The sequence below is a fragment of the Mauremys reevesii genome, linkage group 7 (assembly GCF_016161935.1).
Source record: "Mauremys reevesii isolate NIE-2019 linkage group 7, ASM1616193v1, whole genome shotgun sequence".
Classification (NCBI taxonomy): Eukaryota; Metazoa; Chordata; order Testudines; family Geoemydidae; genus Mauremys; species Mauremys reevesii.
In genome coordinates this window covers 90,863,404-90,875,583 of record NC_052629.1, presented here as the reverse complement: position 1 = coordinate 90,875,583, position 12,180 = coordinate 90,863,404, and the positions used below count along the sequence as shown (strand labels likewise).

General features: G+C 49.2%; 1 protein-coding gene across 3 annotated transcripts in view; it reads left to right on the top strand.

Annotated features, from left to right (window-relative positions):
• The first annotated feature begins 257 nt into the window (after positions 1–257).
• Positions 258–12,180, top strand: part of IQSEC1 (IQ motif and Sec7 domain ArfGEF 1) — a 679,444-nt gene continuing 667,521 nt past the window's right edge. For 2 of the 3 annotated variants that reach the window (XM_039547792.1, XM_039547791.1), the window contains exon 1: positions 258–1,042. In XM_039547792.1, the coding sequence (XP_039403726.1) occupies positions 762–1,042 (281 nt within the window). In that variant the 5' untranslated portion in view covers positions 258–761. The remainder of the gene's footprint in view (positions 1,043–12,180) is intronic. The other variant, XM_039547793.1, reaches the window with a different exon arrangement.

Below are 12,180 nucleotides of genomic sequence, written 5' to 3'. Positions count from 1 at the left end.
ACCCTCCGCTTCGCCCGTGCTCAGGGGAGGGGAGTGGATCAGCCCGGCTGCTCTCGCAGGGCAGCGCTGGGATGCGTCCAGCGCCCGCCTCGCCAAGCCCCTCTCCTGCCGCTCAGCCCCGCTTGCGGCCCCCGACCCGCCGCCACTTTGCAAACTCCGCGCGGCCGCCGGCGGAGGCAGCTGCTGCTACTTAAAGCGCATCAGCCGCGGGGCTCAGAGGGACTCGGGCGGCGCGTGTGGCGGCGGCCAGGCAGAGGGAGGCGAGGGCTGCGCCGGGCGATCAGCCGGGCATCAGGCACAGCCCCTCGCCTCCCGTGTCCTGCTCTCTGAAGGGCTGCGCGCCGCTGCCGCTGCTGCCGGCGGCTTCCCGGGGGCGCGGAGATCCGCAGGCGAGAGGCTGAGCCCGCTCCCGCTGGCGGGGCTCACGGAGGAGGCGGACGCAGAGCGGCGGCTCCTGCTGCGGACACAGCGCCGGCTGCAGCCCCGGCCGGCTCAGTCCCCTCGGGCCGGACCAGGCGGAGGAAGCCGAGCACCAGCAATGGCGGCCCGGAGTCGGAGCCGCTGCGCGCCGCGTTGTCGCTCTCCTGGGCATCCCTAGCTCCAGGTAGCCGGCTACCAGCGGAGGAGTGGCCCTGCCCGGGGCGTTATTTACCCCCCCCCCCCACACCCGTCCTAAGTTCTCAGCGGAGCAGCCCGGCCAGCGCCTCCAGCCCCTTCCCAAAGCCGCCAAGGGGTGGGCAGGGCGGGTGGCCGGCCAGGCCATGGAGAGCCCGGCGGAGAACCCCAGCAAGGCGGCGGGGTACCTGAAGGAGCTGAACAAGATCATCGAGACGCAGCAGGAGCTGCTGGAGAAGCAGAAGCGGAGGATCGACGAGCTGGAGCAGCAAGTGGCCAAGTTGTACCACGAAAACGCCTGCCTGCAGGACGAGCATCACAGACACCTGGCCACATGCAGGCTGCAACAGGGCATCCTCCCTGCGTACCCGGCGGGGCCAGGGCCGGCGATTCTGGGGGCCATCCAGGAAAACGCACAGCACGAAAAGTAAGAGCTGGCTGGGGGTTATTGGCCTTCTCTCTAAGGGTCTATCGATGCATTGGTCACAGGGTCCTGTTCCCCCCATCCCACAAAACCCCCGGAAAGCAGCCCCACGCTCTGCAGCCTGCGCCCCAGAGTTAGTCCCGTTCCGCTTAATGGCTGGTGGGCTCGCGGGAACTGGTTCAGGGGCTAGTCGCTGGTGTTGCTAAAGCACAGGGCTGCGTGGATTGTCGTTCCCCACAGGCTCAGTATCCGAGGCACAGATATTGCAGGGTAGGTGGGGATTTCTAGCCGGGGCAAGTTCCGGTGAACACTGGAGCCAGATCCCGCTCTTAACTCCTTCTAGTAAAGCTGTTCCTGCTGCTTTGCGCTCAGCCAGACGCGCTCCAGAGCCCCGGGCAGCGCTTTGCGCTCGGGATGGAGCTGCCTGGGACGCGCTTAGGCGCAGAGCAGCAGCCGCCGCAAGGTGTTTCAGAGTAGAGGGAGATGCAGAGGAGGTGCCTGGCTGTCACCTCTCGGGGCCAGTGGTATCTTCCTCGGGGCCGTTCTCCCTGCAGCCCGGCTCCCCTTCAAGCGCTGGCCTGGAGGCAGCCCGCTGGCCGCCCCTCTGTCCGACCCGTCTCTTCGCCCAGCCGTGCCCAGGGGTGGTTCCCGGACCCAACCAACCTCCAAAGCCAAACTCTCTAATATCTGGGCAACCCGAACGTGCCGGCGGAACGCATTTCGTGGGATACCGGCCCACCATGGAGCATTGGCTTGTTAGTTTGAGGGGAGCCCAGTGGCATATTTGTCCCTCTTGCTCTCCCCATATGGGTTAGTGTGTGGGGTATCTAGTGCGTTCTCAGCCGGTGCTACCAGGGGAGCTGGAGTAGCGTTTGTGGCCCCTCTGTCAGTGTAGGCAGCTGTCTCTCCCGCAGCTAATGAAAGTGGCATACAGAGGGTCAGTAAACATTGGCAGATGGCCACCTTACCAACTGTGACTAGTTCAATATAAACGGGTTCATCTTGGAGACCTGTTTGCTCTCAATCTCTGCGTCTATTTACAGACTCTATACTTTGTAATTAATCATGTGCTTCTTACCGCGCAGGGAGAGCGGCTTAATTCCGCGAGATTTTTAAGTAACACAAGAATTCAGGAACAGCAAGAATTGAAGTAGTTACACTGGCCCGACTTGGTTGTGAAATAGTAATCAGGAATTAGTTTGACTTGAGTGGAGTGGGCAAAGCATGCATCGTATTATGAGCCCACTTCTCTCTCCCAGTGCAACACAATGGGCCGTTTGTAATCGGATACATTTTGGTTCTTTATATTTATAAACTTGTGCCTTGCAGTCCTGGGCTTTTCTCTTTCCACCAAAACAGCTTAATCTTTAACTGTCATCTCTAATTGCTTACTCATTAATACACCAACGAAGGCACATTCGCTGACACATTAGTATTATTGCATAACCAGGACACCAGTAGCACAAGGTGTTTCTTGCTAGCTCTGACAAGGGGAGAAGCGAAATAGCACTTTGCCAGTTCTCTGCTGCGGGTATGTGAATGTTTCCGCTCCTCTTCATGAAGTATAAGGGAAAGGGGTGTGGAGTGTCTTTGTTGCAGATACGACACAACCTGGCACAAAATCCTGCGCAGTTCTGATCTCCCGGGCTTCGTTGGTTTTCCTGTGAATTACCGAAGTAAATATCAGTGGCCTAAAATAGCGCGCACCCTGCCTGCGGGGTAATTCGTACCCTTGAAGGTGGTGGCGTGCTGCTTTGGCAAAGTTGTTTAAAATCCACATTGTGCCCTTCCCGGGAGGTGATGAGGATTCACTTCTCCTTGGCTTGTGTGTTTTTAACACGCCTTTCTGGAGGGCAGGGGGAAATCGTTGCTATAGAAGCAAGAGTACAAATCTGAGCGTGACCACTTTTCGGTGGAAACAAACTCTTCTCTGCCCGTTTCTCTTGTCGCCTCCACACGTGGTGACTGCCCCTGCGTGTGCCTCTTTTGATAACCAGTAGTGAGTTTGTGATGGGAGGAGGCTGTGTCCACACGTGTCCGAACTCAGTGAGGTTCGGTGAAGGATGCATGTCCAAGACCTCCAGCTGTCTGAGTGGGATAGTGTTACTCCAGCCCCACCGCTCTTGGAAAGGCCACGGTTCTCCAGGGTATCTACAGGCCAGGAATAAACCCAAAGGCACGTCCTCATGGGTCGAGCTGATGACGGTATTTTTTCCAACGGGGGAGGATGGGTTACGCTAGGCTACCAAGCACTGCCTTTTAGCCTTCCTCCCATGTGCTGTCCCGTGGCGCTCTGACGTTGTTTGTTTCAGCTATTTAAAAAATAATAATTCCCAGAGCTGTACTGAAGTGACTTCTAATTCCCTGCTCAGAGTCCCCAGCTTGCCTCGCAGGCGCCTGTTGCCCAGTGTTTTGATTCCCTTGCGTAGGTTTTGCACCTTACCGCGGTGACACCACCGCGCTGCTTGCCCGCTGGAGACACGTTCACCGAACCGTTGGGTTTAACACGATTCTGGGGTGCCTCTTCCCGGAGTCTCTCCAACCAGCCAAACCCTGAGGCCAGCTGAGAAAACAGCAGCTCCTTGAATAACCAGCCTGGAGAGCAGACGCCAGGCCTCAGTGCCGGGCGCTTGTTTTCAGACAGAAGGGCCCTTTGCAGCTCTAAGACCCTGTCCTAGCAATCCCCACCCCCTACCCGTGGGTGCCTTGTTTCGGGTTCCGCGGGCCGTAGGAAGAGGAGAATAAACTCTTCAGCCGCTGGCTGAAGATTCTCCCCTCTGCTGAACATCTGCCTAGAAATCGCACCCGTGCCTTGCAATGGTCCATGATGACGCTTTTTCTCTCTCCAGCCCGCCCAGGGCTCCCTTGTTGCAGCCTTGACGACTCGGGGCTAAATCTGCTAAGTGGATTTGATGCTGGCTCGGAATTAAGCTGGGATATTTATGGCCGAGTTCTCAGCGTTCCGCGGTGCAGGTCCCAGGGCTGGGGAGAAAGTTGCACGGTCCCTCTGCTGAGCCACGCGAGCCCCGGGGGCCGGGGGGGGGGGGGAGGGGGGGCTGCCTCTGTCCTGTGCAGCCTCGCCCGGGTGCCGCCTCCTCGCGGCTCGCCGTGGGCTGGCCATGGTTTCTGCAGCAGTGCCACAGAAGCAGCGGCTCCCCTGGGATGGCCTCTTAAAGGAGCCGCCGCACTCTTCCACCCGGGGCTGTTGCCTTTGTTTACGTTGCTATCTCTGCTGCTCAGGGAGCCCGGAGTGCAGAGGAAGCGCCAGCCATGCAGGAACAACTGAACGATGAAGGCACGTAACCACCTTCCTGATGTGGATGAATCGCTGGGTGACCTCCGGTCTTGGAGGACTGTGCCTTGCTCCTGTTTGCAAGGCCTTGTCTATTTCCCAGTCTTGGAACAACAGTTTCCCTCCCCCTTGTATCCAAACCCTGCAGATTCTGGTTGCCTGTTATCTGTCATTTACAGATGGGGAAACCGAGGCACAGCTCAGGCTCAAGTACAGTATGTGGTGCAATAACTTTGCCTCTTCTGGGCGGAAAGCAATGATGGGGAAGCAGGACACCAGTGGAGGCTGGGCAGAATCTCACTGGGGGTGCTGGGATCCCTCCCCCATGGGACTAGCTGTCTGAAAGAGGCTGTAAAATGAAATGAAGAGGTGTCTTTCTCTCCCTCTCACCACACTGTGCCTTGGGCATGGAGTAGTGAGTACGCTGCACCAAGGGTGCAGGAACAGTTTTTCATAGAGGGGGAGCCAATGATGAAACCATGTATTTGGTATTTTGTTATCACTACTTTTAAGCCAGGGGGTGCAGCAGCACCCCAGGTTCCAGCCCCACTATGCTGCACCCTCTGCTTGGGCTTTATCCCTGGCTCTGCACTAGCCTGCTGTCTGAGCATGGTCAAGTCATGTCTCTTCTTGATGCCTCTGTTTCCCCTCCAACCATCTGTCTCGCCTGGTTTTGATTGTTAAATTGATATGCCAGAGACTCTGATTATGTGTGTGGCACAGCACACAGTGGGGCCCAAACTTGGTTGGGACTTTGTATTTCAGTAGCACTTAAAATACTTAATAATCATCTTGTGGCCAAGCCAAGAACTCATGTTTCGCAATTCCAAGTCCAGGGCTTACCTTCAAGGCCTGCCATCTTCATTTGCCTACTAGGTTAAAGTCCCATGGGAGTGGCTCCCTCCGGCAGGGTCATGTTAAGGTGATTGAGGGCCCTAGCCACATCATGACATGAGGCACTGCCACAGATCAACTGGAAGGGGACCCCTCTTCCATAACAGCAAAGCAGGGGTAGTGGCAAGGGATACCACTTCTAAGAGGAAGAATCTCTCCCACTGCTCCCAGGAGGTAAAAGCCACCATGCAACCCCTCTGCTTTCAGAGAGGCAGTGACATGGAGCAAATTGGCCTGACCTCCTGAGTATCAGCAGGGTCAGTCCTCTCTTCCCCCACCCAGAGAGGTGTGGGTGATTGGGGGGCAGGGGGTCAGTACTTAGTCCAATTTCAGGGAATATCTACCTAGGTGGGCAGGACTTGCTGAATTCTTCTTCTCCTGCCATCCCTTGAGCTCTCTGCTGGGATGATATCTGGGCACCTCACAGCAGTGGGTCTTCATTGATGCCATTGCAACCCAGTGCACCAGGTTGCAACACCCCCTTGGTTTGGGAGCCTCTTGAATGGGGTTCCCTGGGCAAACTGCCCTCTACCTCTGCTGGTTGCCCTGCCCTGGCCAACAGTACACATCCAGTGTGCAGCATGCATATGACTGTGCCAACCACTGTGTAGCAGTGCTGCACCCACAGTATTGAGAAAAGCATGAATCATATTGTGATTTTGATTTATTTAGTTTTAAATTGACCTTGCTGTTTTCAGTAGGGAGTTATATATAATAACTGCTTGCTATTTGGAGTTCTGAAATCTCTTATTTTGGTATAACTAATAGGATTGGTCAAAAATCAGAATTTCCCTCTTTCTTGGTTGTTTTGAGGTTTTTTTTGTTTTTGTTTTTGTTTTTTGCCAGGGGGAGGGAGAGGGGAAGAGTTTGTTCAATTTTGGAAGAAAAAGTAGAAATTTTCCATGAAAGGGAAATCAAAAACCAAATTTGTGAAATAATTGGAACAGTTAAAAAAAATTAAAATGAAATTCTACCCAGGAGCCCAATTGGCCAATAAATTGGCATTTTCTGATGGAAAAATAATTTGCTTGGAAATTTCTGATCAGTTCTCATATGTAGCCATATGAACAGCTGCTTATTACACTTCCTGGATGGATGCCTATGATATGTATTAACTTTTAAGACTTTAACCCTGTCTACTCATTACCAAAATGGAGCACATAGCCTAAATTAGTTAAACATTTCAGTAGCACAGGCATAGTTGAAGAACCTCCTATTGTTTGAGATCTTGAAACCACTATTGATAATCCAAATAATTTTAGTGGAAAATAATCACTCCCCAAAAGAGTAAAAGTATTCTAGGTTGGGTCCTTATTGTATACAAGACCTAAATGGAGAGAGTCTAATGGATGCTCCCATTTCCATTGTTGTTTTTGTTGGGGGTGATTTGAGTCTCACTGGGAAGACACTATGCCAGACAACTTACTTTTAGTGCTGCATCACTTGGTTCAGAAGCAGCAAATGACTATAAAATTAACCTTAGAATAAACAAATGGGGCTGCTGATAGACTAGTTGATTATAAGGCTTTCTATTGGGGGTAATGAGCCAGTATATTAACAATAACAATGGGGATGCATCTCAACAAGGAACACAAGTCTCATTTTCAGTTGATCCGTTTCACTTAACATATAGATGGGAAAACAGGAAAGCCTCCAAAAATTACAGCTCCAACTCAGATCCTCTGTCAACAAAAAATACTACGTGTGTAAGTGGTCTGATTTAATAATGTTACCTTATCTTCTGTGTGAATATTGTAAAGTGCTTTTTGGATCTCTTCAGATGCTGGGTAACTGTATGTACAGGAGTTATTCCAGGATTGCAAAACTGTTTAAAATTTATCAGCTCAGGTGCAACATTTAGTCATCTGTTTTTTACCAGGATGAATGATGAAGAGGATGGGGGAGGAGAACTGATGTTTTCCATATGCTTAAAAAACAAAACAGAAGTAATTTCTCTACCCCGTCCTCCATCTCTCTCTGCACGACTTGATGGGGGATTTGTTTGTTATGGCCTTTTGTTTATAATGTACTGTAAATAATGGAAAAAAAAAACCCCAACTAAACAAGTACTTTTTAAACTCTTAGGTTGGCACTGACCTTCTAGATCAATCACAATTTATAGCAGAAAAACACCTCTATCTTATTAGAAAATATTGTCAGTCTCAACTGAGGCCTCTGTATAGTGTGAACTACTACCTTGAAATTAGACTTTGAGACATGCTTACTAGATCAAGGCAGCTTTGTGGCCTATATAAAATAAGTTTGTGTTTCACGTGTCACTATTAGCCAGCAAGTTTAGCACTTAATGCCATCTCGGCAGAGATGCCAAAAACCGCATTAGTGTGGAGTCTAACCTGATTTCTTGTTCCTAGAGGGCCTCTACAAAGCAGGGCTGAGGCAGGCTGTAGGTGTAGGGTAGCTTATGTTCCATTGCTTGGGCTGTATCACCCAGTGGAGGTCTTCGGTTTCTTAGCAGCGTCAGTCTTGGCACAGCATCAATCTTCTGTCACAGGAAAAAACTCACCATTAATTACTATTAGGTAGAATCCTTTTCTGACCTTTACCTTTCTGCAAATTCAGGATGTAGTGAGTATTAACCAAAATGTAAAATGACAATTGTTTCAAAGGGTGGGTTTTTTTTTTTTAGCTAAAACTTTTTAAACTTCCTGTTCTACATATAATAGAATTAAACTGGACACCCATAACTACTGAGCTACCAGGATAAGAACTTAATGCTCACTCATGGGAATGTGCATATCAAAAAGAGAACATGTGAATCTCATTAACTTAATGCAACTTATACATGTGAATTAGCAGAAGACTGCATGTTGTAAAATACAGAGGCATTTTGTTCTGGCAGACAGATGTAGGTAAGTAAGCAGTATGAAGATATTAAGTTAAATATACGAAGACTAGAATCTTAAAAAAATCTTATTCCTTCAGCAAAATAGCCTGTTAAATCTTCACGTTTATAACCTACCTCTAAAATGAAGTGAAGAGACACTGAGACCAGTTATTTTTTACAAATGATGGATACCAGAGGGTTTTATTCCATTATGCTGGCAGCCTATAAACAAAACTATTGTAAGCAGCAAATGGCATGCTAGTGTCACTAGTGGCCCTGAACATCCAAAGGAAAAGCCGAATGTACTCCAGCAAAGGAAACTGTTAATCAAAAGACGGCATTGAGGGTTAAAAAACAAACATGACAAAAGGTGCCAAATACTGTAGCACAATGTTGTGTCTAAAACCAGTTTCAAAATCTTAGTGCAAATGGAGCACCCCTGGCACCAGCTGACCTCAATGAGAGCAGCAGGCGCTCAGCAGATCTGAAAATTGGGCACTTGAATGAGACTTTTCATTCTGCTGACACTGGGAACATAGCTGTCAGCTTCTTCATGTTTGTTTTAATCACAAACAATGCTGAGCACCAGAACTCTAAAATAGAGCTTTCCATGCTACCTAGTACAGCATGTGCTTTGCTTCCTCCCTTAAAGATTCGCTGTCAAGCAGTTTTTAAGGTAAGTCAACCTTTTAAGGTTGCCAATTTGGTGGGACATATTCCTGGAGATTTAATCACATGACATAATCTTTAATTAAAGATTACTCTTTAAATACCTGGCGACGCGACCTTCAGGTTGATAGCAAAAAAATGGGCTATACCTGGAACCAGCTAGAGCGAATGGCCCAGGATAGAAGACTCTGGAGATCTGTGGTTGGCGGCCCATACCCCGGTTGGGGTGACGGGCATGAATGATGAATGAATGATTTAATTCCTGGAGACTCCAGGCCAATCCTGGAGGGTTGGCAACTGTTTTTGTGATTCATTTTATGGAAACTGTTCAGCTAACTATTGTGTGTCTTTGCTCATGACTGTGGTATCTAGACACTATTACAATAGAATGACTAAAACTGATATTCATTAACTAGCCAAAAGTACTCTCTGAGCTATGGTGACATGAATGAGGAGACTGCTGAAGTACAAGGACAAATGGAAACTAAGGGTACATCTACACTACTCGCTGGATTGGCGGGTAGTGATCAATCTATCGGGGATCAATTTATTGTGTCTAGTGTAAACACGATAAAATCGATCCCCGATCACTCTGCCGTTGACTCTGGAACTCCACCGCAGCGAGAGGCAGAAGTGGAGTCAATGGGGGAGTGGCAGCAGTCAACTTGCCACCGTCCTCACGGCCAGGTAAATCGACCTAAGATACGCCAACTTCAGCTATGCCCCACCCCACCCAGTGTAGACCTAGCCTAAGAGCTTGTCTGAATGCAGAGCTCCATCAGTTTAGTTTAAGGTGTAATTTTTAAACTGAATTAAGCTGGTACAAAAGGCTGTGTGGACACTCATTCCGCTTCAGGCTTATTTTGATTTAGCTTAAGTCAATTAGGAACTGGTTTAAGCTAAATTGAAACAAGGTGCTGACTTTCATTTTTTCTGGTGGGTGCTTTTGAAGAGGAGTGTGTGAGTGTTGGGGGGGGACTCTGCCAGTTTTAGGGGGAGGCTATGTTCAGCATATTTATACACTTCTTTCGTTTTCTAATTATTGAATGTGGTATCTTTACTATTTTAATAATGATTCAATTATTCTGAACGACATAATTACATTGCAATAATCTTAATATGCTGTAATTCATGATAATCACCTACAATCTGTCTTCACTAACATCCCAGTTTAAAGAAATTATGTTTCACTGTAGCTTTCTGGATGAAACTGTCAGCAATTTTATTTACATCTAGGTTCCCTGGTATTATTTTGATGCACGTTAAGGATGGCTACGTTATTTAGTTGCGTCTGTCCCATTGATGACTGGAGATAATTTTTGAGTCTTCTGAAGCAGGAGAATGAGCATTCCCCAGTTCAAGATGATACAGGCACAGTGAGAAGGATTCTTATGAATTTGCAGTACTCTGGAAACCTAGTGCTTCCGGAATACTGCAAATGACTCCAAGATCTCTTTCTTGATGGGTAACAGCTAATTTATGGCATGGCTACACTTGCAGATGTAGAGCACTTTGAGTTAAACCAGCCTTCAGAGAGCACATTAGGGAAAGTGCTGCAGCATGTCCACACTGAGAGCTGCAAGCGCACTGGCGTGGCCACGTTTGCGGCACTTGCAGCGGCATTGGGAGCAGTGCATTATGGGCAGCTATCCCACAGAGCACCTCTTCCCATTCTGGCGCTGTGGCTTGTGGGAAGGGGGCAGGGGATGCAGGGCATTCTGGGTCCTGTCTCAATGCCCCATGAAGCATCAGTTCACATCCCAGCAATCCCTGTGCTTCCATCCACATTTGGTGCCATCTTTCAACGTTTTATGTACTGTGCGCTCTGTCTTCCCTTTTGGTCTGTGGGAATGGAGCTTGAACTGCTGAGGAATATGTTGATGAGTCTCGCCAGCATGTTACATTTGGCAGTCGAGTTACTCCTTAAGAGCCAAACTGACAGTGAGGACTTAGACAATGATATCGATGCAAGTAACGCATATGACACGAGACTGCTTATGGCATTCACAGACATGCTCACCACAGTGGAACACCGCTTTTGGGCTCGGGAAACAAGCACTGAGTGGTGGGATCACATTGTCATGCAAGTCTGGGATGATGAGCAGCGGCTGCAGAACTTTTGGATGAGAAAAGCCACTTTCATGGGACTGTGTGAAGAGCTCTCCCCCACCCTGCAGTGCAAGGACATGAGATTGAGAGCTGCCCTGATGGTGGAGAAGTGGGTGGTTATTGCAATCTGAATGCTGGCAATTCCAGACAGCTACCAATCGGTAGCTAGTCAGTTTGGAGTGGGGAAAGTCGACCACTGGAATCATGTTGATGCAAGTTTGCAGGGCCATTAATCACATCCTGCTCAGAAGAACTGTAACTCTGGATAAAGTGCATGACATTGTGGCTGGCTTTGCACAAATGGGTTTTCCTAACTGCAGAGGGGTGATAGATGGGATGTATATTCCAATTCTGGCACCAGCCCATCTAGCCTCCAAGTACGTTAATCGGAAGGGGTATTTCTCTATGGTCCTCCAGGCGCTTGTGGATCACTGTGGGCGTTTCATTGACATTAATGCAGGCTGGCTTGGAAAGGTGCATGACACACGCATCTTTTGGAACACTTGCCTGTTCGGGAAGCTGCAAGCCGGGACTTTTTTCCCAGACCAGAAGATCGTTGTACGTGAAGTTGAAATGCCTATTGTGATCCTAGGAGATCCCGCTTACCCTTTAATGCTGTGGCTCATGAAACCCTTCACACAGGGAGCCTTGACAGCAGCAAGGAGTGGTTCAACAATGGACTGAACCAGTGCAGAATGACTTTGGAGTGTGCTTTTGGCCATTTAAAGGGCTGCTGGCGCTCTCTGTATAGGAAGGTGGACCTGGCAGATGAGAATAACATGACGGGGAAAGGAGTCGAGGAAAGCTGGCTGTATTTTAAAGAACCCTTATTGAGGTTGCAGGAACAAACCATCCCGATGTGTAGGAAGAAAAGTAAATATGGCAGGCGACCAGCTTGGCTTAACAGTGAAATCCGTGCTCATCTTAAACACAAAAAAACAGCTTACAAGAAGTGGAAGATTGGACAAATAACCAGGGAGGAGTATAAAAGTATTGCTCAGGCATGCAGGAGTGAAATTAGGAAGGCCAAATCACACTTGGAGTTGCAGCTAGCCGGAGATGTTAGGAGTAACAAGAAGGGTTTCTTCAGGTATGTTAGCAACAAGAAGAAAGTCAAGGAAAGTGTGGGCCCCTTGCTGAATGAGGGAGGGAACCTTGTGAGAGAGGATGTGGAGAAAGCTAGTGTACTCAATGCTTTTTTTGCCTCTGTCTTCACAGACAAGGTCAGCTCCCAGACAGCTGCACTCTGCAGCACGGTATGGGGAGGAGGTGACCAGCTCTCTGTGGAGAAAGTAGTAGTTCGGGACTATTTAGAAAAGCTGGATGAGCACA